At 57.2% G+C, this 24,251-nt stretch overlaps 9 protein-coding genes across 9 annotated transcripts; 5 read left to right on the top strand and 4 right to left on the bottom strand.

The window, feature by feature from the left end:
• The first annotated feature begins 2,427 nt into the window (after positions 1–2,427).
• TRAVEDRAFT_28440 (phosphoglycerate mutase-like protein) lies at positions 2,428–3,863 on the top strand. The gene is made up of 9 exons (XM_008039014.1): positions 2,428–2,467; positions 2,520–2,579; positions 2,638–2,779; positions 2,834–2,865; positions 2,933–2,943; positions 2,998–3,241; positions 3,295–3,511; positions 3,572–3,655; positions 3,707–3,863. The coding sequence occupies exons 1-9, from the start codon at positions 2,447–2,449 to the stop codon at positions 3,742–3,744; spliced, it is 849 nt and encodes a 282-aa protein (XP_008037205.1). The 5' UTR covers positions 2,428–2,446; the 3' UTR covers positions 3,745–3,863.
• A 310-nt stretch (positions 3,864–4,173) lies between these two features.
• TRAVEDRAFT_46404 (uncharacterized protein) lies at positions 4,174–6,549 on the top strand (the record flags this gene model as incomplete). The annotated part of the gene is made up of 4 exons (XM_008039135.1): positions 4,174–4,693; positions 4,747–6,134; positions 6,182–6,383; positions 6,443–6,549. 4 exons carry the CDS (start codon positions 4,174–4,176, stop codon positions 6,547–6,549), a joined length of 2,217 nt encoding a protein of 738 aa, XP_008037326.1.
• A 1,767-nt stretch (positions 6,550–8,316) lies between these two features.
• TRAVEDRAFT_46403 (uncharacterized protein) lies at positions 8,317–9,277 on the bottom strand (the record flags this gene model as incomplete). The annotated part of the gene is made up of 4 exons (XM_008039134.1): positions 8,317–8,747; positions 8,806–8,898; positions 8,972–9,069; positions 9,126–9,277. 4 exons carry the CDS (start codon positions 9,275–9,277, stop codon positions 8,317–8,319), a joined length of 774 nt encoding a protein of 257 aa, XP_008037325.1.
• A 618-nt stretch (positions 9,278–9,895) lies between these two features.
• Positions 9,896–10,740, bottom strand: TRAVEDRAFT_71283 (uncharacterized protein). The gene is made up of 4 exons (XM_008039404.1): positions 10,540–10,740; positions 10,387–10,484; positions 10,235–10,327; positions 9,896–10,179 (listed from the first exon to the last, which is right to left on the bottom strand). The coding sequence occupies exons 1-4, from the start codon at positions 10,695–10,697 to the stop codon at positions 10,064–10,066; spliced, it is 465 nt and encodes a 154-aa protein (XP_008037595.1). The 5' UTR covers positions 10,698–10,740; the 3' UTR covers positions 9,896–10,063.
• Positions 10,741–11,473: 733 nt separating this feature from the next.
• On the top strand, positions 11,474–12,378 carry TRAVEDRAFT_19618 (uncharacterized protein; the record flags this gene model as incomplete). Its single annotated transcript, XM_008038958.1, has 4 exons — positions 11,474–11,631; positions 11,692–11,780; positions 11,844–11,942; positions 12,020–12,378. 4 exons carry the CDS (start codon positions 11,474–11,476, stop codon positions 12,376–12,378), a joined length of 705 nt encoding a protein of 234 aa, XP_008037149.1.
• A 461-nt stretch (positions 12,379–12,839) lies between these two features.
• On the top strand, positions 12,840–16,367 carry TRAVEDRAFT_46400 (uncharacterized protein; the record flags this gene model as incomplete). Its single annotated transcript, XM_008039133.1, has 7 exons — positions 12,840–13,130; positions 13,180–14,010; positions 14,065–15,119; positions 15,163–15,479; positions 15,531–16,042; positions 16,120–16,221; positions 16,278–16,367. 7 exons carry the CDS (start codon positions 12,840–12,842, stop codon positions 16,365–16,367), a joined length of 3,198 nt encoding a protein of 1,065 aa, XP_008037324.1.
• Positions 16,368–17,968: 1,601 nt separating this feature from the next.
• On the bottom strand, positions 17,969–19,171 carry TRAVEDRAFT_19616 (mannitol dehydrogenase domain-containing protein; the record flags this gene model as incomplete). The annotated part of the gene is made up of 1 exon (XM_008038957.1): positions 17,969–19,171. The coding sequence occupies one exon, from the start codon at positions 19,169–19,171 to the stop codon at positions 17,969–17,971; it is 1,203 nt and encodes a 400-aa protein (XP_008037148.1).
• A 1,069-nt stretch (positions 19,172–20,240) lies between these two features.
• On the top strand, positions 20,241–21,271 carry TRAVEDRAFT_58074 (uncharacterized protein). The gene is made up of 3 exons (XM_008039341.1): positions 20,241–20,484; positions 20,561–20,637; positions 20,701–21,271. Exons 1-3 carry the CDS (start codon positions 20,369–20,371, stop codon positions 21,012–21,014), a joined length of 507 nt encoding a protein of 168 aa, XP_008037532.1. The 5' UTR covers positions 20,241–20,368; the 3' UTR covers positions 21,015–21,271.
• A 484-nt stretch (positions 21,272–21,755) lies between these two features.
• Positions 21,756–22,764, bottom strand: TRAVEDRAFT_146905 (Non-catalytic module family EXPN protein). Its single transcript, XM_008039403.1, has 3 exons — positions 22,580–22,764; positions 22,325–22,523; positions 21,756–22,257 (listed from the first exon to the last, which is right to left on the bottom strand). Exons 1-3 carry the CDS (start codon positions 22,691–22,693, stop codon positions 22,160–22,162), a joined length of 411 nt encoding a protein of 136 aa, XP_008037594.1. The 5' UTR covers positions 22,694–22,764; the 3' UTR covers positions 21,756–22,159.
• Between the last annotated feature and the right edge of the window lie 1,487 nt (positions 22,765–24,251).

The raw sequence follows: 24,251 nt of genomic DNA, 5'->3' as shown, positions 1-24,251 counted from the left end.
TCGTCGACTACGTCAAGCACGTCGATAGAGGCTCATCGGAAGCATTGTCAAGGTATGTCTGCAAGCTTCGAAATCATCTTATCCACTTATCACATGTAGCTGTCAGCCACGTTCACCCTCATTCCGTCACCTCGCCAATCTCGGTGCGGCATCATTCTCAAGCCGGCATCTCGTCAAGTTCGACGTCGCTATCAGTTCACTACCAGCAAGCCAGTACTCGAGGGCCCCACCTGTTCTGTAATATCCGTCTTTTCCACCGTCGATACCCCGGTCCAGCTGGACGTCTACACCAGCTTTCAAGACCACGACCGTTCCACTTCTGCAGGCCTCCGGAGTCGTCGCCGGATTGTTTTGAGGAGTTGTTCGTGTCACGTCCATCCCTTCGATGGTCGAAGTCTTGCAGCACTGCTCTCCGAGTCCCAACCCTTCTGGCTCACCAGGTTCCTCTTGTTCTCGTCCATGTCCCGTTTCTCTGCGTAACCGTCGTCGAGGTTCTTCCGGCTCACTTCCTTGCTCAACCTCGAGTCCGACGCCTTTCTCTTGCTATCGTGAAGGAGCCGTTTCGTCGTCCGGCTTCTTCACTCGCTCTACTCATCCACGGCCCCCGCACTGGTCCCTCCGGCTCGGCCCCTAGCTCGACCCTGCGACACATTTCTCCCTTTCCACCGGCCGCATTCCACGACGTCGGTCAGGCGCCCGACCGACTTCAAGCTCGTGGTTTCACTGAACGCTGCCGTTTCTCGAGGGTCTTCACCACCCACCACCGGTGTCCCGCCGAATCTCAAGCAGACCCTGCTCTTGGTCTCCACGGCGCGGCACCTCGGTAACCGAGACCCTCTGTCCATTTGAGCCACCCTCCCCCAGCATTCGGGCATGCTCTCGCTATCTCGCAGTCTCAACGGTCACACTGCGAGCTAGTGGGTGCGTGTTCGCACGTTGATCCGCGTACCTCATCGTCATCCAAGCCCGACATCCCGACCGTCTTCGCCCGACTAGCGTTCACGGCCGACGATTCTCGGCACTCCCGACTCTTGAGCACCCTGGGCGGTTTGGCGACCGCCTTGTGGACCGTTCTTCGTCCACCTTTCTATTTCGTGATGTTTTGTTTCGTAACATCGGTATGTGCTCATGTCTGGTCTATAGAGCTAGGGACGATCTGTTCTTACCTCTCTTGTAGACCTGATCACGCGGCTCTTTGCCTGCGATCGCCGCTTTGCCCTCCCCCAAGACATGCTTTGCATCTGCTCGCATGAGGCGCATATCGTGACGCCGTTCATCCAGCGAACGCTCGTCCTTTCAGGTTCGCCCCGACCTCATCCAGTATAGTCGACTCTAGGCAGCATAGGCACGCACGCCCATGTCTGTCGATTGTAGGAAGACGCACCCACCGTCCTCTCAGGCATTCCAACACCGCTCGGACATGTCCGTTATCTTGCTCTCGCATCTGGTGAGTACTTCGACCGCTTCAGTACTGCACAGCGACTAATATCCTGCGTAGACTCGAACTCAGCCCGACAAGGGTGCATCCTTGTCGTTATGACGGAGAGAATGATGCCCCTCCACATCCTCTTCTGTGCACGGAAGATGACGCGGAGTTTTCATGCGGCATATCTTGTCGGAGGTCGACCTCCGACAAGGCGGCTGCAGCTCGTAAGAGCCCGGTGCAGGTACGTCTCACTACTGTGACTTGCCCAAAACGAGCGCTCACACACATCTTGTTCAGGTATAGCCTGCACCCACCTTTCGGCCCTCGGGAGGGCTCATTGCCTCTCAAAAACATCGTCCCCTATGGGATGTCTGGAGCAGTCTGGCGGCGGTGCCAATTTTCCGTCGCTGGGATACCGCTCACCAAAATCCTGCCGCTGCATGGTGGCATCGCCAGTCACCATCAGCGATGAGGAGTCCATACGCGCGCTCACTGAAGCACCCAGTGAGTACTCTCGCCTTATCCCTTCGCGATCGCATTCTGATAACGAGTGTAGAATCCGGTACAGATACGATCCCGGAGCTGTTTGGTAACCCGGGTCGCTCTCCTCCTGCGCACATCATCGCCGGTCAATGGTGCGCATAGGGGGAGAAGGCTCGGAGTCTCGGTCAGCTCGGTGTACTCAGATACTACTGGTCGGTCCTGTGTCCTCGGTTCGTGTAGGACGTAGGAGCTGGCGGCGGACGCGCTGTCAGGATCATGTTGATATACTTCATGGAAATCGTATTTGTCTCGGCGCAATATTCCTCTGTTCTGTCCGTTGATTCCGAGTCGAGGATTGTGCAAAGATAGTCGTCGGAAGTTCGAAAGTTCAAAGCACCGGGGCGGTTATGTGTCAAGTACTGTGAAGCGCTCATCTGAGCATATATGCGGTCTTGGCCGTGGTGGCGCGGCTGTTCGTCTCTTCCTACTTGTTCCCTTAACCTCCATAGGCACGGTTGTTTTGACTTGCATTGCATCATGGGAGAGCGTACATTCAGTGTGATTGCTAATCCCTACCGTATCCGAAGTCGGGTTTGATCCTGTCGCTCAGATAGCTACGGGATACTTTCTTCAAGACGACCCAACCGCGGACGGCGATGTTATCGGCGCGGTACGTTGGTGCCCTTTGTATATAGTCCTTGAGCGCAACTCATGCTATCCATTTATAGTTGCCCGATCGATTTGGGCTGCTAGATGACTCTGAAGATCGGTGGGGCAAGTTCGCAAAACACATCCAAGATTTGAACGATGCGGCGCCGGAAGGCACGCGTTACAAAGTGTTCTTTCTCGTTAGACATGGTCAAGGCTATCGTGCGTGTTGTCTTCTACTTTTACAGTCCTGTTATCTCACATCGATGCTTGTAGATAACGTTGCTGAGGCGAAATACGGTACAACGGTAGCCTGGCCATCACAATGCATGTCCAGATGGCAAGCTGACCGTGATCGGTCTTTCATCTACGCAGGACTGGGATAAGTAAGTGGCATCGTGAATCACAGTTTAGCGGACGCTACTGAATATTATGTCCAGCTATTGGTCCAAGCTGAACGGCGACGAGGATATTACTTGGGGACCTGACCCGGAGTTGACTGCCGTCGGGGTCGCCCAAGCAGTCGCAGCCCGCCAGCTCTGGGAGGCTGAGCTCAAGTACGGCTTGCCTTTGCCAACAAAGCATTACGCAAGTCCCATGCGTAGGGCATTGCAGACTTGGCGCGAGATTTTCGTCAACAGCGGCATGCTCCGTGACAGTGTGGACCGCGTAACCATGATCGAGGTACCTTCGTGTGTGAGATATGTTAATGCTTGCTCATCGACTGTACGGTTTAGAATCTGCGCGAAGAATACGGGGTACATACGTGCGACAAGCGCTTTTCGCGCGCAGTCATAGCGCGAGACTTCCCTCCACCGACGTACGAGTTCGAGGACGGTTTCTCCGAAGAAGATGAAATATGGCAAGAAGACGAGCGCGAGAGCAAACCGCATATCAAGCAGCGTGCACAAGGCGTACTGAGCCGTATCTTCGCGCAAGATATCGAGGAAGATTGTACGTAGGCTCTCCATCTCTAAGACAGCCGATGGGAGATGTCAATAACATGTCGCGCAGTCATATGTATCACGGCGCACAGCGGAATCATCAACGGCTTTCTTGCGGCGTTCGGGCGTCCGCGCTACCCACTTCCGACTGGAGGTAAGGACCAGAGCATGCTTATTGCGTTTATTTCTGCTGAATCATTCAAAGGAATCTTGCCGTTGGTTATAAAGGGCGTTGAGTCTTGATATTAAGGACAAACTGGGGGCACTTGACGCTTTTCAAAGTTCTGCGCTTATGTGTCGATGTCCGCACATGTACACGATGCGAATACGATTTTCGCTTACCACACGGCTGGTATCTTCTCCCTTTGTACACTGCAGAACAAACCATGTTGCATAGGAAGACCACGATATTTACGATTTAACGCAATTGTCTTTGTGTCAATCAGACAGCCGCGAGCGGCGTGTCTACTGAACCTTCTAAAATAGGCGCCCAATGGGTGGTCCGTGCGTGAGTCCGACCCGGTCCTCGTATCGTCCACATCGCTCTCTCCATTCCCCTTGCCCGCCGCCTCTCCTCTCCTCTTGGTTTTACCTTCTGCGCTTACGCGCCGTTCTTGCAATATGTCTGGGGCAGATCTGGCTGTTCATGCGCAGGACGCTTCTCCTCAAACCATGTCCACTACTTCTGAGGACTTCGCCGCCACGCTGAGGGCCGCCGCTCTGATGACCCTCAAATCCAAGAGGCGCAAGCCTACTGTCGTGAAGGCCGAGCCGGTTTCTATCCGCTCGCTTGCTGAACCGCCATCGATAGAGCTGGACTATGGTCAAGAAGAGCCGACGGGCACATCCTCTATCGCCTCGTCCCCCGTCATCCCGCCCGCCACAGCTGTGGCGCATGCCCGGTCGGCTTCGAGGGCTATGGATGTCGATGAAGGCGCATACAGAGAAGAGGGCGAGATAAGTGATTCGGAGATGGCTTCTGCAATGCCTCAAACGAAGGTCGAACCCCAATCTCCCGTTCTTCACAAGGCCAGTCCGGTCGTTCTTCAGACGCAAGTCGAGCCGCGCGAGCCTGTCGCATTACCTACCGCAAATATGGCCGCTGCTCCTCTTCTTCTCCCTCATGAAATCTTTGCGATACCCCAAGCTCCGGCGCTTGTTGATGAGAATCACGCCAGGCCCGGTCTCGCTAGTGAGTCGACTCGCTAGCGATGGGTTTGACACTCTCACCAACAATTTTACCAGTGACGCAAGCCCAGTATGAAGCTGCGAAGGACATTGTGCTTGATCTTCTTGGCTGGGGCGTGCCTCCCGAATACCTCGTCAGCTGTGGTCTCAGCCGCGAGATCGTGTTCTATGTCTTCGTCGAGTTGAACCTGCGACTCCCATCCAACCTTGATACCACTGGTCTACCTATTGTACCGGTACCGCCATCGGCATCCTTGCCAGAGCCAGTCTCCGCCGCCGATGTCTCTCGGACAAATATCTCCCACCCAAGCCTCCCTCCGAAACCACAACCTCCAACGGAGATGCAATCTATCGACCTCAACGCTTCTCATACGCTCTCTGCCGAGGCCCCTCCCTTTGTCTCTTCTGCATCTGAATCTGCTATCACATCTGTAGCATCATCATCAGGGACCAACCTTCACGACATGGAGCAGCAACGCCGGCAAGAGCTCTTGGCGCGTAAAGCGGTACTCGCGTCTCGGAAATCCAAGAAGAAGGCCATGCCCTCGGCGGTTACCGCCTCGCCGTTCGATGGTGGCTCGAATTCCAAGGCCAGCTCACTTGTGCCGACGAAGATGGTGGATGACTTTCTTCAAAGTATCGAGCCAGTCGCACTAGCCGGTTCCAGCAGCCTCTCAACTGGGTCCGTACCCCCTTCGACATTGCCTGCTCGCCCTCATAGCATGTACGACATGGACGTCGACGACGTTCCTGGTTTGACCACTGGGGCCGGCTTGATAACGGAGTACACACCACTTTCGCGCCCTCCGCCTACCAGCTCCGTCTCTGTCTTCAATCCAATATCCCCTCGTTCTCCTGCAGTTCTAGAGTCTGCCATTCCTTCTACCTCAGAATTTGCCTCAAACCCTCCGTCATCAACGGCGACTACGAACAGCTTCAACACCACGCCCCTGTCTTACGGCGGCGGCGATGACGACATGGATGCCATTCCAGGCCTTTTCCAACCCCATACCTTCGCCGGGGATGACAAGCCACTCAACTCTCGACGGGGAACCAAGCGACCTGTGGCTGCCGACTTCGTCGACCTGGAACCTGGACCCTCTAAACTAGCGAAAGGCATCCCGGACTTCTTCCGTGCCAACATCCGTCGCAAGACCGCCGGTTTTGCGGGGCTGACGCAGAGACGATGCGTCATCGATCTGAGCGACAGTGAGGGTGACGACAACGAAAGTACAGGACCCGGTGGGTTCCCTCAGTGGACCGACCCCCGTGCCTCCCAGGTAGTCACCCCTCAGGCTACTGCTGCGCCGACGCCCAGGATTCGTTCCCCCATCATCACATCTTCTATCGCGCCCTCAGTTCTCCAAGAGAAGGAAGAGGCCATTCGACGGATGCGCGAGCTGATTGCTCAACGGGAAGAGAGCCGCAAGAAGAAGATCGAAGTAGTAAGTGATATTGCATCTGCCCTCACCCGTTGCTCAACTGTTTTTAGCCCTCGCGGTCTACTCCGTCGTCATCCAGCACACCAACAAATGGCACTGTGGTGATTAAGCAAGAGGATGATGAATTTGCCGGTATCCGCTCGTTCGATCCTTCCCGAAGTTCATCGTCATCGACGCCTGACCGTACATCCAATGGTCGGCCGTACGATTCTCAAGACGAGCAGTCGGTTCTCGCTACTCTTCTACCTCATGGTATGTGTTTTGTGACGTACCGTGTATTCGCCACCCAATTCACGCTGTTTTCTACAGAGATGAACCAAAACGGTACAATCTCGCTCCCTGGTTCAACCTCGACAAGCAATGCCACGACTCCGATTGGTCCTCATCTCTTCGCAACGTGCTCCACGGCCTGGCCTGACCGACTCCCGACAGACGTTACTTCCAAAACTATGGAACATTCGACTACCGGCGACAAAGGCAAGTGCACACTCACTCATATCCAGCATGAGTCCATATTCCTCATCCGCGTTCTCGCTTCAATTCACGAAACTCCTCATCCTTGCGACCGGTGCCAACGGTTTTCTCGCACGTATTCGCGCACTTGCTACCTCACTGCGCTGCCATAGTTCTCACCGACGAAGCTCGATTTGAACAAGTGGCAAGAATCCTTTCCTTACCGTGCCGCACTGCATGCGGCCTGGAAGTGCTATGGTTAACGCATCTTGTTTTCTTTTTACCTTTATGCCTTTCATACCACCTTCCTATTTTCTGCCTTTCTTTTTTGTTATCATTTTACGCCCATTTCTTCGCTTCGGCATACCGTCCCTCTTTTTCGTTCTTTACAGGTTTCTGAAGCAGAAGAAAATCAAGAGCGCAGTCCACACGCAGACGTCGACGTCATTGACCATCATCCCGAGACGTCGACCCAGGTACGTGCCTATTCTATTCTGCCCTCCAATTTTGGGTCATCCCTCGCAGGAGACGCCCTTTCCCTCGTGCTCTGCTCATAACCCTCCCCAGATCGAGTCAAACGCCGAGAACAAGATCGACGCTCAAGGCACGCAGCAAACACCAGTGTTTGCGTCTTACCGTTCTCTTCTAGACAACCATCCACTCTTGCGTGATCACTCACGACTAGAGTCTGCGTCTAAGTCAGCTCCAGATTCATCTCGAAGCGGGTCGTCGAGCACGATCCCGCCACCTGATGTCGACTTGGGGCCGCTCAAGCAGAATGCGGTGTTGAAGTATCTGTCTAGTGGCTCGGGACGGATCTGCCAGTATGAAGTCCCGGGTGGCGGTGAATGTCGAGACCAAGAATGCGAGAACGTACACTTGTCCCGGCTGTCCGGCGTGGAACCCAGCGGTACGTCCGTCTCCCATTTGTGTCGGCTCGCTAATTCCTATATTTTGCGACTCATTCATCCACCTTTCGCCCCTGCACCCACTCCCCGCCCCTACAGACGAGGATACCGTGCAGTACCTGTGCAATACCCTCCCAGCTGGTCCTCGATACGGCGCTCAGGCGTTTCGGGATGCGCTTGATGTAGCACGGCTGCGCCATCCCACGATGCCCTTCGACGAGCGCGTTCAAGAGGCTTTGACGTCGCTGGGACTGCGATAACATCTCGGCGCGAAGCAGTGTCAAGACGCAGCTCTCCAGCTCAGGCCCTCCCCAACACTAGGTGGACAGGTCAAGACGATCAAGGAGATCTCAGTGAAGAGCGCTAGGCGCCACCGGCTGCCCTGTGGCAAGGGCGGCCGGCAGAGACGGAGGGGCATTCCAGCAGTAGGGGTGCCCCGCACGCTACGGCGCCCGACGTAGGAGGTGGATGTATACAATCGTGTAGGATGTTGTTGTCTCGCTTCGGTGCACGAGATTTGGTTTGCGCGCCCGCGCCCGCCGAGCGTTCGGTGTTTCCGATGCAGTTGCGTATATAGTTGTATTCGTTGTTGCATATCGCTTTGAATTGTATTATGGCCTTTGGCTTCGCTGTTCTTGAATTCTCACTGCATGAAATCTCAACGCGCGAGGTCTTCCAAATACATCATGATATTTGAAGTAATACAGTGCGCAGATGCAAGCCAGAAACAATGTTAGTATCTTCGTAAGATCGTGCGGTATGGTACATCATGAGATTAAAGTTCGTCAAATGACCCAAGCAAAAAGCAGTCGGCCCTGCGATCATCAGAGAGCGAGCGCGAGGAACAACGCTAAGCAGGACCCCCAAAGATGCCCCTGGACAGCAATGCGCGATGCGCCTGACGTCCCAGCAGCCGCGCTTGCACTCCCGCTCGGAGAAGAAACCGCGGCAGAGGTCGCGTTTCCTGCCAGGACGCTCGCGCTGTTCGTACCCCCGGAGAGGCTCGACGGCGGGGGGTTGCTCCGAGCTGTGGTGCTGGAGCTGGGAGAAGTAGGTGTAGCAGAGACCACACTAGTCGTAGCAGTCGTAGCCGCGGGGGCGGCTGATGACGCTTCTGCAGTGCTCGCGGTCGACAATGCGGGACCGCTGAGCGATGGGGCAGAGCTCGATGGAGCGCTGGAGGGCGCGGCTGAGGATGAGGCGTCGGTTCCGATGATTGTGAATGTAGGGCTGATATCGTCCGAAGTCCCGAACACTATCAGCAAGTCAGTCAGTTACGCCGACGTCGATACCTAGAGGGAAGGGAGACGTACGGCACACGATGTAGGTCTCGCCTGAAGGCACCGAGGGAACCGTGAGGGTAACGTTTCCGCCCAATATGGGGAAGCCCTTCGCCAGCGGAGTTTCTGTGGGCGCGCGTCGATCAGCGTGTGGACGCGGCGGGAGAGCGCGCGCGAAGGGGAGCATGGGCGGACGTACGGAACATGAGGTGTTCATCACCGTCGGGGGTGAGCGTGCCGAGGATGATCTGCGCCAATGGGTTCGAGGGTGTTGAGCCGTTCAGCGCAGAGACGTCCCTGCGCAAACAGCAGGGTAAAGATTGGGGGCCAGCGAGGATAGCAGGGGGACTTACCAGGTCACCGTCTGCGTCTCTCCGGCCCTCCACACCGTCTGCGCCGTGGGGTTCGTGATAGGTGGGGCGACGGCATCGCGATTGGCCAGGTACACGGGCTTCGCGCGCGATGCGCCGACCACAAAGGCGAGGACGAGCGATGCAACTTGCATGATGGATGAGAGCATCATCATGGTCGGTCCTAACGCGTGTTTGACAGCGAGCACTGGTATATGTTCTCTGGCGCGAAAGCGTGTCGAGCGTGAGGCGGTGGACGTAGACCGGAGCGTGTCAATGTCGAAGCCGAAGTCCCAGCAAGATCCGGATGGGAGCTCACTCCGCCTCGTGCGTGCAGGGTCCGGGGCTGCGGAGGATGTGGTCGCGCAAGTCGAACAAGGAGGAAGACGCTGGGGCGCGGTTGATATATGCCATGCCGGCAGGTCAGGGGATGGTAGGTCTGTTGCCGACGGTAAGGGCGTGCGAGTGCGCCAGATAAGGAGAAGCACGTACCATTGATGTCCCGTATCCGCGTGGTAATTATTGCCACGCTCCTCCTCACCTCTCAGATTCAGATAGCACACCGGAACCTCTGACTGCTTCTCAGTGCATTGACTGTAGGAGGAGGCACGGGAGTAAGGCAGAGCGCGGTGCGATACCATTGCGAGCTGGAGAAGCGCGAACTCTCACAGATCTCGGCTGGATGGTACTTCCTCATCATGTGCCTATTTCCGGAGTCGCCACACTATCATTGACTCTGGAGGTTCGCAAGGTCCGATAGTTATGACAGGTGAGGCAATGTCGATCGAAGATGAACATCAGGGGAAGGACACTTGGAATAGGACAAGCTGATGAGCGCAGAGCGCAAACATGCGAAGGATGTAGGTATGCTATGCAAACCGAATAAGTACGGGAAAGATGTCCTTGAACGAAACCGGAGAATAATGATACAATGATGATTTTCAATGAGCCAAATGTCCGCCTGCAAAAATCAAGGGTGACTGCGACGGAGTGCCTTCGTCCGTATCGACTCCTATGATCGTGAATGCGGCGCTCGTGTCACGGGTGCTGCCAAACACTACCAGGCGTCATAAGAATTGGAGATAGCATCGACAGCAAGATGAAATACGTACCGCATACGAAGTAGTTGTCCCCCGAGGGAACGGAGGGGACAGTCAGGTTCACATTCCCGCCCAGAATGGGGAACCCAGACGCGAGGGGGTCGCCTATGGGGAAGAGGTTATCACCATGACGCGACTAGACCGAAAGCTGGGAGTCAACGTACCAAGCATGAACTTCTCCCCCCCTTGCGGGGTAACGGTGCCGAGATAAATTTTGGCAAGAGGATTGGATGGGTGAACGCCGTGCAAAGCCTCGACATCCCTTCGGACGAGACGCATCAGCTTGTAGACATTGCAAAGCCAATGCTGGAACGTACCATGTAATCATCTGCGTTTCCCCGGCTCGCCACACGGTGCCCGCAGTGGGGTTCGTGATGGGTGGAGCTACTGAGTCGCGGCGCAGCCTCATATGTAGCGGATTTGCGAACGACGGTACCACCGCGGCGAGTGCGAGCAGGAAGGATGTCGTCCGCATGATAGAGCTCTTCTTGGGGGCTACGCGCGCTGGGTACTTTGCGAACTGGGGATGGTGGGAGGAGTGGTGTAAGGAGCGTGAGGTGGGTGTGGTAGATATCGGGGAAGATCGAGCCAGAGTGCAACTTTATACCACAGAGATGAACCTAAACAGCCTCAGAAGCCAATCCTACAGCTATTCTGGCAGCCGCCGTCGTAGGGATCGCAACAGAGACAGCTTCTCACAGCTGACAGAGGGCCTCCACGCTGATGAAGGCGCACCGATGATCATCGTCCTGTACAGGCTGACCGACAGAGTGTTACACCAAGCCAGGTGAGACGTTTGCGGCGCTATTGGGAAACCAAGTCGCGCAGTAGGCGGTATCCAGATTACTGGGCGTGGTCGTGCGAGCCCGAGTACGATCCCCAAGTCCCGGTTCTAGCTGGAATTGTGGCGATTGTTTGCCAGAGCCCTAAGATCGCGAGATACCGCCAGCATATAGTCCACCAGGATTGATCTCGAGGCATATAAGGCGCGAGAATCCGAGGTAACGCTGGAAGTGCTTGTGAGGAGCGCCGACGCTGATCATGGGCGCGCGAAGGAAGGAGGTGGTGTGCATAGGCGCTTGAGCGTCGAGCTGCTCCTGTGCACTGACGGCCATCCTCGGATATCCTGTCTCTCAATGGCCATGAATCCATCAATGAAATCTATGCTAGGACCCCTATATACTATGAAACCGTGTTCTCTCGGAACCCCCCTTCCCGACCACAGTGTCTAACGGCTCTCATCGACTCCTCATGGCTTTGAGTATAGCTTCTCGAGCTGTAGTGGTCGCGTTCGCGGCTGTCAGTGCTCTCGCGCTGCACCAGAGTGCCCCCCGCGCAGTGTCGCCAGTCATTCTGCATCCTAACGCAATGACGCTATGGTTCCTAGGCTCGGTGAACACTGTGCAGTGGTGCGTCGGCTCACTCAAATATCTTGACAGGCTCAAATATATCACGAATGTCTTATCCAGGGCGACGGATGGCCTTGAACTAACGGACGTGAACGGGACTGTTCTCATGGGCTACGTGCAGACCAACGGAAGCGTTTTTCTTTGGAAAGGTACGCTGCAGGCTATGGCTCGGACTGTCATTTGCGGCAATGCTCAGATACAGTGATATGTAGATCAGCCTCTCGCAGTAAATGTGCCGCTGGAAGACGGCGTAGTGAATGTGCGTTGCCCGTTCAATCTTCCTGTAGTGGCTAGGCGATACGTCCTCGCTTGTAAGTCGCAAGGGCTCGTATCGTATATTGCAAAAAATCCTGACGTACTAACCGTCGCGTTTAATACTTTCGCTCAGTACTGGGCGAGGAGGACAACGTGAGCCCGGCCTTTAATGTCGAAGACGCCGCCGGCAACATGTTCCCCACCGCCGCCTTCACTCCCCCTTTGACGCTCGTCACCTCAGGCAACGTCCCGTCAGCAACGATTTCGATAACCAGCGTTATTGGGGAAATACCACCTCAGGCGACAACAATGTCGCTAACCCCGTCGATTGGCTCGCCTTCGTCGGTCATGTCTATCAGTGCGGAACTGGTACCAACGGCCAGTACTGCTTCAAATAACGGGGCAAGGGAAGTGAGGATTAACGGGGCCGCTGGCGTGACGAGACTAGTTGCAGCTGGAGCGTTGCTCTTCATGCGCGGAATATTCATATAGGAAAGTGAAGTCTTTGTATTACTCTACATACGGGAGCGAAGCTAACGAAGGCATATACAGGGCGCTGTGTACTCTTCCTAGCATGCACAACCAATAATTATATGACCGATGAGTGTATGACCAAGACGTCCGGTAACCATTCTGGGGTGTTTAGAGACCGGACGTCTCTAAACGCCCCAAAATGGTTACTCGCGGCGGAGTACGGCTATGTGATCAAGGGGGCAGACTCTACGATCGACGTGAAGAGCCCGCAGGTGGTGGTTGAAAAGTCGATCACCAGAGAGAGAGCCAATCACCAAGTTCAAGTTGAACTTGGTGACGAACTCTTTCGGTTCCCTATTCAGCCCACTGGTATATGAACCACGGGCGCGACCTGGTCCCGCCATCTACACTCTCTGCTTCACACCACATCCTCAACTCAAACTCAAGCCACCCTATTCGTCCACCAACAACCATCAACCATGTCAACCTTCGCCACGAACACCTCCTCGGGGCCGCGCCCCAGCATCGCTGTTCTCCCGCACATGGAGATCCCTCGTCGCCGCAAGGCGTGCGAGATCGACGACGCCGAAGACGAACCATCCCGGCCCATCAAGCGGACCAAACAGTCTCACGGCCCCGAGCAGGCAAGTACATCGTTGCGACTACTTGGAGTCGTCCTCACCAGTCTTCAGAACTATCAGCGTCTCGCCAAGATGTCTCTCATCGGTACGGGCAGGAAGCGTGTTCGCGGCGAAGGAAAGGCCGTCGGGGTGCGTTGCTATTCGTCTATGCATGTTTGCACCGCTGATGTTTTTGCAGCTGCGGAAGCGGTTCAACAAGTCCCTGCGCAACATCCCAGCCCAGCCCGACAACGCCGGAAACGCTCAATTCGCCTTCACCTTCGTCCCAACGCCCTTCGCGCCCCGCCAAGACGTCATGGAGGATATAGAAGTGTCCCTACCAGTCATGGACATCGACCTCGTCATCCAGAGCCCCGCCGTCTCCCCGCAGCTCCCGCAAGTTCCGATGTCGATCGACAGCCTGCAGACTGTGGGCTCGACTGAGATATCGGCCTCCATCTCCACCCCCGACATCGAGATGGAGATCGCGTTAGAGCATGTTCACGCTCTCGACGCTGCTGCCACTCCATTCGGAGACGAAGACAAGGTCATGGCCGACGCTCCCCAGGTCTCAGTCCCCGATACCAAGAGCTTCATCTCGCGCTTCCTCGCTCGCGCTGCTGCCGCCGCCACTGCCATTACTCGCCAGGCGACCCCCTTCAAGAAGACGATCCAGCCCAAAGGTGCCATCCGAGGTGTTGGGAAGACCTCATCCCGCAAGATCCATGCAGCCGCAACTCCATACGCCAGAACCGGGAGGCGTCAAGCCTTAACGACTGCCCCGCGCTCCAACAAAGCCCGCCGCACTGCGACCGACTCATCAGTCCTCGAGCCGCTCATACCCAGCGATGACCATGTCGCTTGGGCCGTGGAGGACGCCGTTCAAGGTGTCGCTTTGGAGATCCTGGAGGGATCTCCCGCCCCGGTCGACGAGATCGACTTGGAGGAGCTTCTGGCCGAGACCAAGCCCACCTGTGAGGCTCAGGAATTTGAGGTATTTTACGACGCCTTGGAGGGAGTGGAACATGAGGTTAGCAGCCGTGCTCCCCAACTATCAGTGCTCGACTTACAACCATCCAACTAGGTCACACACACGAGCCGGCCGCCATCGCCAGTGCTGTCGTCGCCGCAGCTCTTCTCGGCCACTTCGGCACCCCACAACTGCGATGACGACTCGTGTATCGCCTGCCTTCTTCTCACCACCGACGTCGCCCAAGCCCCCAACTCGCCGCCGTCCCTCTACAACACGAACAGCGAGGACTCGTCGGCGTACGCATCCGAGATCGATGAGTACTATATCGAGTCCGCGCTGTACAACGTAGTAGCAGACACCGCGGCCTGGTTGCCCCGAGACGTACCCGTCCTCCCGGGCCTGGAGGAGGAGGAGGCAGTAGTAGTAGTACCAGTTGAGGAGACGCGCAAGGAGGAGATCGATATCCTCCCAGTCGCGGACTCTTGCTTGGGATCACTGTTCGCTCACCTCGACAAGTTGTCCTTCGAGGACAGCGCCCACGTTCTCCCGACGGTCTCTTGCGCGGACGTTCTCATGCCCTCGGGTTCCGACGTCTGGTACGATGCCATGGACGACTCGGTCTCACCTTCTCTCTCTTTCGGCGACATTCAAATGACTTATGACGCCTCCTACACTGACTTCATGGACGGTATCATCGTCGACCACACTCACTACTCCGCGCCTCCGTCATCTGCCCTCCCTGCGTACAGCCCCATGGCCGACATCGACTACGCGCTTCCAAGCCACTCATACACGGCAATCGGTAACTACGACACCACAACACTACTGGGACCGCCCCTCGAACCTCATTGGACTTCCTCTTTCTTCCTTCCGACCTCTCCGCGCACCGCCGCTGACCCCCTTGGACTGGGCACTGACGCCTGCTTGAAATCGCCCATGGACCTCGACATCACTACCACCTCTTACATCACTACTGCTTCTTACAACGTCTTCGTCCCCGGTCTCGACTACTCTGTGCATCCTACGCCTGCTCAACAGCCTACCTGCTCAACCCGACTGCCTGGAGGCGACTCCGAGATGGCCATGCTCGAAGACTCACCCTCCGCGGACCTCATGGACTTCGCCATCTCGCCGGTCCCCGACCCTGCTCCTGTTTTCCCCGGCGCGTGGCGGGAGAACTAGGAGCTCGCGGACGACCTCCTCATCTAGCGACAACGGCATCTACCACGGCATCTCTCAACATCTACGACATCCGCGACGACAACATCTACAACATCCGCTACGACATCTACTACCTCTGCGACGACAACATCCACGACTAACATCCACGACTACAACATCTACAACATTGCTACGACATTGCTACAACATCACTACAACATCACTACAACATCGCTACAACATCGCTACAACATCACTACAACATCGCTACAACATCTACGCCACCACAGCATCTACACCCATATACCACACCACACCGCTCTATACCCTGTTCGAGCCAGCAGTATCACATCCTAACCGGCACGGTAAGTTTTTGACCTCCCCCCGTTTTACTCGTTCTGACCAGATCATCTTAGCTCCGCGCGCGCTCCGCACAACCTACAAACTCACACACCTACCACCGACCACGACCCGTCGCCGTCCTGGCCGCCGCTCACGGCCGCGACAACTCAACCGCGACGACTCGTCCTCCGTCGACCCGACCCCGGCATCCCGACCGCCTTCGCGCCTGTACACCGCGTCCACGGCCGACGATCTTCGGAACCACATATTCAAGAGCACGGGCGGCCTTCGCGACCGCTCGGGTGAAGTCGATCTGCTACACCGCCCCATTTTAAGAGACGACCGCCTCGCGTTCGTCTCACCCGGTTCACCCCGAGGTCAAGCCTTCAACCTGTCAACATCGGGTCATGTTGGCGCCTCCCCCATTTACGAAGAGTCCTCGCATCGTCAACATTGCGAGGATTCTCACCCACCTTCGCCCTCCTCGTTCTTGCGAGGGCGATCGACCGCCTACTCCGACACCGACAACTCGTCCGGGCGGTTCAATACCCGTTCATCGTTCACGGTTCATCTTCAGCGGCGTCAGGTGAGTACCACTCTTCCAGTCTTTTGATTCGCAGTGCTGACCATCGTCGCTCTACAGTCATCTGCTTGAGGTTATAGGCATCTAAGCCTGTAGCTTCTTTGGAGACCAGCATGCCCCTGCGGTCCTTTCCGGCGTTCCAAGATCGCTCGGACCAGCACGCCCTGTTCATTTCGCGTCTGGTGAGCACGACTTCTTGCTGCCTCGGTCGAGCTCGCGCTCACACCTCTTCCTTTAGATCCACCCTGGACATCTCACGATTGCAAGCGTGGGGTTCTCAGCGTGGCTCGACGCACCGGCGCACCTTCCTCAGTCCTCAAGGCATTGAGACGGCGCGCCCACTCTCACACCCCGCCGATCTGCGGGTCTTCGCACCACCGCCGACCACCACCGCGGATTCTCGCGTCGCTCAACCTCTGGCGCCAACACAACCTACGACAGCCTACGACAGTCTACCAGCAACAGTCTACGACAGCCTACGACAGCCTACCCGCTACAGCCTACCCGCTACAGCCTACCCGCTACAGCCTACGCCAGCCTACCCGCAACAGCCTACAACAACCCACTACTGACGGCCCTCGACTGCGACTACTCACGCCCTCAACTGCAATACTCACGTCCTCGACTGTAATACTCACGCGCTCGACTGCATCACTCACTCGCACACTGGTTGTCGCCTCACTCTGCTTTTCGCCTCACTCTGCGCTTTGCTGCAACCCGCTCTCCGCCTCACTACGCTCTCCGCCGCACCACGCTCTTCGCCGCACTCCGCTCTTCGCTGCTTTATCCTGCGAACTCTGCCGCTTTACCCTGATCATCGCTGCACTCCCTCTTCGCGCTTCCTACTCGTCGCTTCTCTACTCGTCGCTGCTGCTGCTATCGCGCTCGACTCGACTCAACTACCCACACCGTCGGACTAGTTCCGACCACGCGTATGAGATTCTGAGCATTTAGTACGTTCTTCTCCTCAGCTATTTCTCTCCGACATCATGCTTACAATATCTTTCATCAGGCCGCTCTGGATCTCTTACCTTCGCCTACCACCGTACTTTACATTCTCAGCTCGCACCGACTCGTCCTCCATCTCCGGCTCTTCGAGACGATGGACCGTGGTCACGGTAGACGTACCATAGAGTTGCGTTGATACTGTACTAGTCCCATTTTGTTCTGCAATGATAACATCGTCGAGATATCCTGGTTTGTGCGTGCTACTCCCGGCATCAGCAAGCGCGGGAGAACACAGAGGCTCGCCGCAAGCCTCAAGTACTTCGCACTCTCGCGTTCACCGCGCGCGTGTGACTGGACGCGACGCGATAGCACGTGCCCGCAGGTCACCGCTAGGAGATCACGTCTGTCCTCGACGCTCAACTCGATGCTCTTCAAGTCTCTGTCATTCACCGCACTAGAGTGTCTACTCTGCCCACGCTCTCACGCGCCACTGCTCGATGCTTTGAAGTTTGAAGCTTCGAAGATGATGGACCTACGTATGAACCGGTGTCCCTTGTATGGCAGTCGCAGACATGTTTGGTTGCCCAAGCTAGTCTGTTGGGCGACTTGTGTTACAATCGTGGTTCGGTGCTGGTGGCAAGAGACAGACGTGCCGCTTCAGCCACCCGGGCGTGGCAGACGCTTTGCCGACCAGATCTCAGATCTCAAATATGAGCGCCTGTGAAATAGCGTGGCCCGACTTGAATGCCCTCTCAACCATGGCCAACTCTCCAAGCTATGCTCAGGATATTACTTCAAGAATTGTCATTTGCTAGCATATCTAGGGCATATATGGTGAGACGGTGTTACAAATTAGTGCAAGGTATGCGGCGTCATGGCTGTCCGAGTCCGTCGTATGAAGATCTGCCTCCGGGCTGTCCTGACAATCGTAAGCGATACGACTCAGTCTTGGTAGTAAAACGAGAAACTCACCTCTGTAGACTACGAGTGGCTGCGACTGGTTTCATGCAGGGAGGTATACGCATCGAGGATTTTGCGATGCTCTTCGCTGCCTTCCTCGAAGCCAGTGATCTCAGCGACAGCCTTCCCGATACCTTGCTGCTCAATCTTCTTCTGCAACTTGACGCTCTGCTTGTCGTCTGGCACGTCGTACAGGAACGCTGCCGCAATTCCCTTCGCGAGGTTATCGATCGGGAGCCCGTACTTGCGCGCCATGTGCGCGGGCCCGAGCAGACGGTCGCCCTTCTCAAGCTTGCGCAGCGGCTGCCGGCCGACCCGCACGATGTCGTCCTTCAGCTTCGGGTTCGCGAAGCGGTCCAGCGTCTTCTCGACATACTGCCCGTACTCCTTCTCGTCGAACTTGTGCCGCCTCCGCAGCGCGGCGCCGCCCTCGTTCAGGAGCGCATTCCGCACCGCCTCGCGGATCTCGTCGTCGCGGATCGCCTCGTCGATGGTCGCGTAGCCCTTGAGGAAGCCGAGGTAGGCGGTGATCGCGTGCCCGCAGTTCAGGGTGAAGAGCTTGCGCTCGATGTACGCCTGGAGGTCGCTCGTGAGGCGGATGCCCTTGAGGCGCACGTTGAGCGGCGTGTGGTGCAGTGCGTTCTCGTCCACGACCCACTCGTAGAAGCCCTCAACGCCGACGTCCAGTGCGGACCCGCCATCCTTGGGGTCGAATGGGGGCACAATGCGGTCCACGGAGCAGTTCGCAAACCCGACGTTCTCCTTGACCCACGACTTGTCGTCGTCCGCGAGCGCGGCGAAGACGTGTTTCCGGAGCGTCGACGTCTGGTTCACCATGTTCTCGCACGCGATGATATTGAGCGGGCCCGCTTCCGCTTCGCACCGCATGTGTAGGCCGCGCGCGATCGTCGGCGCGATCTTCTCGAGTATGGCGGGCCCGACGGCGGTGGTGACGATGTCTACTGCAGGGTCGGCGAATGCGCGGAGCACGTCATCCGAGGTGGAGACGACGCCAGAGACGTCGGAGATGGTCTCGTGCTGCTCGTCCTCTTCATCGAGGACGAGGACGTCGTAGGAGTCTTGGTCGTTGAGTTGTGCGATGACGTCTTTGTTCACGTCCGCGAAGACGACGTGGTAGCCGGAGTCAACGAGGAGGGGCCCGATGAAGCCGCGACCGATGTTGCCGGCGCCGAAGTGTATCGCTTTGCGTTCTTGTTGAGACATGTTATGTATGTGAGGGGATCTTATAATATCCACTGCATGTACGCGCGAGTCGCGAAACACTCGTCAGCTTCGTGTTGAAGTTGTACAGCGCATGATGAGATTCGAATGCCAACGATGCTCACCTTCTACTGGATTATATTCCTGATGATATGGTGGATGAGTGTAAGTGGCAGGTTGTGTTAGAGCGTTGCATAACTTAATGGTGTATAAATGGGTGCTCTGGAGTGGCGTAGGTGCGTAACTGGCACAACTCCGACCACCGCTTGCACACCCATGACATCATCGGCGTACTCCCCGCGCTTCGGGGCGTACTTATCCAATGTCTGCCATATAGCTTGCGCATGCGCTAGGGGGTAGTCAAACCGGGTTGATACTAGTGCAAGTCAGATGCTGGATGCATGTGTGTTTATGAGTGAGTAAGTGAGATTAGCGTTTTTGAGTGGTTCAGTACGAGGGTCTGTTACTTACTTGTCCAGCGCCGGAGCGCCCATGAAGAGCTCGGGCAAATGAGCGCTTGTTTCATTTCCTTCGCTCTCCGGATCCACCACCATCTAGTCAGGCAGTTCACCTCCGTACTTGCTCCAGAGAAACACAGCCATGTACGGGTCTGCTTTTGGGAAACTAATCTACGGAAGCTCCTCACGAACCAGGCTTACGCTGGCGGCTAACTGCTGCGTGTGGAACTCGTGGTGTCTGGTGGCGTTCAACTTCTCGCTTCGTAAAGCGCTCTCGTCACCTATAGTAATATAAATTTCTTAACATTCCTTGGACTCGCTCCGTTAGGTCCCATCGCTGACCTGCAATGTCTTGTTGTTTTCAGATCTACAACTTGAGAGAGAAAACCTGCACCATCAAACACTGTGCACTACGGGTCTTACCTCGACACAGCTCGACATTCCGCGTGCGTATGATATGGGCGTGAAGAGTCAGCCAACGGACCGAGTTGACTACTGCGCGCACATGCTCTATGTTCCGGTGTCCATCGGCCTCGCCAGCCGCCCATCGACACCCCTTAAAGACCCGCCCCCGCGCCCTCAAGACAGGAGATAAGGTCGGCACACAGCCCTTGCGGTTAGTGGCACTCGGACCTGTGAAGTGGTTGTGGGCTAGGGCTGCTACGGATGATAGATATAGCTGATCGCCCCGACAAACTCGCCTTCATCCCCACACACAGCACTTGACGGCCGCTCTGTGTCCATGAACGTCGCACACACCTCGTTTATCTTCCTGCTGTTGACCACCCTTACCTGTGTCTTGTTGTCCGCCGCCGCTGCGGCGACAGCATGCGATGGCATCAAGCATTCATCCACTAGGTATGTTGCAATGGCCGCCATACTTCCTTCATGACAGACGATTGTCTCACCTGCTGGCGCGGACGCCGACGCGCAGAAGCATAAGCCCTACCAATTGTACCGTCTGCAGCGACAATCCAAGCCCAGGTCAGCTAAGAATCGAACCACGCTGCTGTAAGCTGTCTTCAATCTATTCCCCGAGCCGCGTCCTCACACAAATCATCCGAATCTTGGCAGACGTCCATCACTCTGACACATTGTTGATATACCAGAGGAGCCTATTCGATTCCGTGAATGACGACCCCTCGCTCCCACCCCTGCTATACCCCATGGACACGCAAGTCTGCCACGCACCGCCCGCGATGCTGCCACTAGTCGTGCCTCACCGCAACCGCCCTCCGCACCCAGCGTCCTCCGCTGTCATCTCCGTCCCACCTGACGGAAACGAGAGCAGCTCGCAGCTCGCCGCCCTCCTCCGGGCGTGCAGCCTGTGGGAGCTCGTCAGCCTCGCCTCTGCGGTGGCGTGGCTCTTCGTGTGCATCGCCACCTAGCTAGCGCGAGGCCCGGGGCGCGGACGCGGACATCCTCGTTATGTGAAGATGGCCGCGGGCGTGGGCGGAGATGACACGGGGCGTTGGAGCGTACATAATGATCCGCTTTCCGTTCGTGCTGCAGCTGCAGCCCGGGCAGGCGCACCACGTTTTCCCCATGTATTAGCACTGTATTGCCTCTCGGCCTTCTCCCCGCGCGAGTCTGTTTTCTTACCCTGGTGCGCGTGGTGATCGGTGCGCAGCCAACGTGTATCCCCACTCTACGTCCGTGCCCCAGCCTGAGCGTCGCCGCCCGCGACTGAATGTAAACGTGTACGCGCCTCGTGCGCGCCATGCGCAGGCTTCGCGGAGGCAACCCCGCACGCGTCTCTGCCCCGTGAACTCCGACGGACGCACTGGCATGAGGCGCGCGTGCAAAGTTCGCGCCCACGTCCAGCGGCACCAGATGACAGTCTGGCTCCGATTCCGCAACGCTATCATTCCCACCAGCGCAAAGGAGAGTCTGCGATGATGCCATTCGTGAACAGGCATCCGCGTCACTGTGTGCCCGCCGGCCCAAGGCCAGCCCAGCACCGGCAGCATTCCCCGTCCTTTGCGCTTCGCGCTTCTCCCGTCGCACTTCTTCAATTGAGCCTCCTGGACCTCGGAGTCCGACGCAGCGGTGCCCGCTCATGATCATTCGGTGTTATCGGATTCGCACAAAGCACGCTTAAGCGAGAGATGGACGGGCCACGGAGGATGGGACAAATGGCCTGGGGGCCCGTGCACCAGCGGGGGGCCCGGGCACTTCGATTGCCACGGAGCAGAAGGCTATACAAAACACGCTAGTGCTACACGGCCGGAAGTACACGCTCTCTAGCGAGCTTTTCGTACACTCTATGTGTCTACAGGGGTGGGGGAGGAGGCAGGAGGAGGGCGGGGCGTGCGCGTCGCGTCTGCTGGAGACGCGAGGGCGCACGATAGATATGCGGGCCGGGACGAGGCGGGTCGCGCGCGGCGCGAGTCTATGGGCGCAAGCCTCCCATGACCGAGGATGGGGGGACCGGGGGGCGGACAGCTGATAAATAGCCAGAATAAAGACCGAGAGGGGGAAGGAGCGGGTCGCCTAGGGAGGCTGGGGGAGAGACGCGGCGCGGAGCGCGCGCTCACGGGAGCACGAAGTTCTTGTTCTCGAAGTGCCAGGAGACCTTGAGGACGCCGGTGTCGAGCGAGCCGAGCGACTGGAAGAGCGAGGGGCTCATGTCTGTCGGATGAAGGGCGCGTCAGCAACACATCACTAGCATCAGACGGCGCAGGCAGAGGGGACTGACCAATGTCGCCGGAGCCGCAGCCGGGGCACTCGTCGCGGACCTTGCCCCACGCGCTCTTGCCGTTCGCGGTGTTGGTGATGTGCATGTACTGGTCGCAGTTGCCGCCGCTGCCGTAGATGTTCGACGAGATGGCGACGATCTTGTCGCTGTCGACGTTGGTCTTGCCGCACGCGCCGAGGCCGACGTTAAACCAAGTGCCCTATGAGTCAAATATCAGCACGCGTCCGGGGCAGTACTAAGACGAAGGGCACTTACGCGACCGGTGTGCGTGACGCGCTTCTCGAGCGTCGAGGTGGTGCCGTTGATGGGCGAGGCGAACGCCATGCAGACGAGCGCGAGGGCAAAGATGAAGAGCGTCAAGGCAGACATGTTAAGGATAGTAGGATGGTGTGAGGGTGGAGGTGAGGGTGGCGTGAGGGTCTGCGAGGGGTACGGCGGCGAAGGGCGGGGATGAAGCGAGAAGAACTCGTGAGGAATTTAGGCCCTATGTCGAAGGTCCTTTATACCTGGACACCTAGCGCGCACGCCGGTGCCGCTCTGCAAGAGCGAGGCTTACTTCATTTTTCGGGCTTTGCACAAGGTACGACCGTGCCAAGGGCAAGGAGCCCAGTGTGGCAGGCGTATTTGCCCAGGGCCAGGCCGAGATTCCGGAAAACGCGGTGGGCGTTACTGGCAACGGCAACCCTGGAAAAATTGGAGGGGCCGGTGGGATGATTACCTTTTGACGTCCGGGGTGCAAACGCGGAGAAAGGCTGGAACGCCGGTGCATGCGGTATCGGGGAACGCGCGCACGGGAGGAATAGAGGGCCGCGGGTGATGGGGAAGGCTGGTTGTCGGCCTGGGCTAGCGTTGCGCAGCAGCCTCGAGTCCGCCATCTGCGAACAAAGCAACGGGCGCGGATGCGTGTAGGCAACGTGCAGCTCGAGGATGCGCACCGGGACGCCAGGCAGGATGAGCGCGACGCCGAGCGTGCCTGGGCACTGGAGGGGGTGGCGACGACGGCCAGGAAAAAGTCCACGGCTGGGCCCAATGCGGTAGCTTACCTAATCGCAGACAAATATCGATCAGGAACGGGGGGACCGGTGTCCTCCCTCCCTCCGACCTCGGTGCCGCTGATGGACCACGGACCGCGCGCACCGCTGAGCCGCAGGGAGAATGTTCAGCACTAGCTTTACACAACAAACGAGGGCGAGGAAGTACGCACATAAGCCCCGAGGTCTAGACTTCAACTCTCCGGCGAAGGTCCGATGCTTGGCGCTCATTAACACATAGCGCGTCCACTCCCCCTCTGTAGAAAACCACACTGTAAAATGAAGGACCAGTCGGCGTTTGCCGAAGCGCCTGGGGCCAATGATGAGCAGACCACCCTCGCACATCCATGAGGTCCGGCGACGAGGGCAAATACCGGCTCCCCACGGGATGCATAGCCAGCGCCTGGAGCTGGGCCCGCTGAACAGCAAGGGAGGACGTTGACCCTGGACCTGATTTTCCACTTCCAAATGGCGTCCTGGTAGAGTGACTCCATGGGCATATGCACACTTGGCTCCGAAACGGGGCGGTTATGGCAGTAGCAAGGCAGTCGGGCGCGCCTATACTGGAATACATTCGGCCGCCCAGGCATACGTTCCTTGATGTTCCTGGAAGTAAGCAGAGTCAGAATCCACTGACGTCAAGGACGGTGCCTCTCTGGGGGCAAACGGCACGGGAAGTACTGTACTCACTGACGGTTGCGGTGCTGAATGCCATACGGCGGTGGAGGCTATACCGGCCGGCAACTTCCATGGCCAGTCGAACGGTCGTCCACAGGGAGGCTACCAAAACGCGGACCTAGAACGGCGACGGCGAAGTGGAGACTGTATTATTGGTAGTACTTACGGCCGCGTGCTGTACGATCCAAGGAACGAGTGGCGCTAGGAGCCAGAGGCCT

This window comes from Trametes versicolor (genome assembly GCF_000271585.1).
Source record: "Trametes versicolor FP-101664 SS1 unplaced genomic scaffold TRAVEscaffold_5, whole genome shotgun sequence".
NCBI classification, from domain to species: domain Eukaryota; kingdom Fungi; phylum Basidiomycota; class Agaricomycetes; order Polyporales; family Polyporaceae; genus Trametes; species Trametes versicolor.
This window is presented reverse-complemented; position numbering and strand designations above follow the sequence as displayed.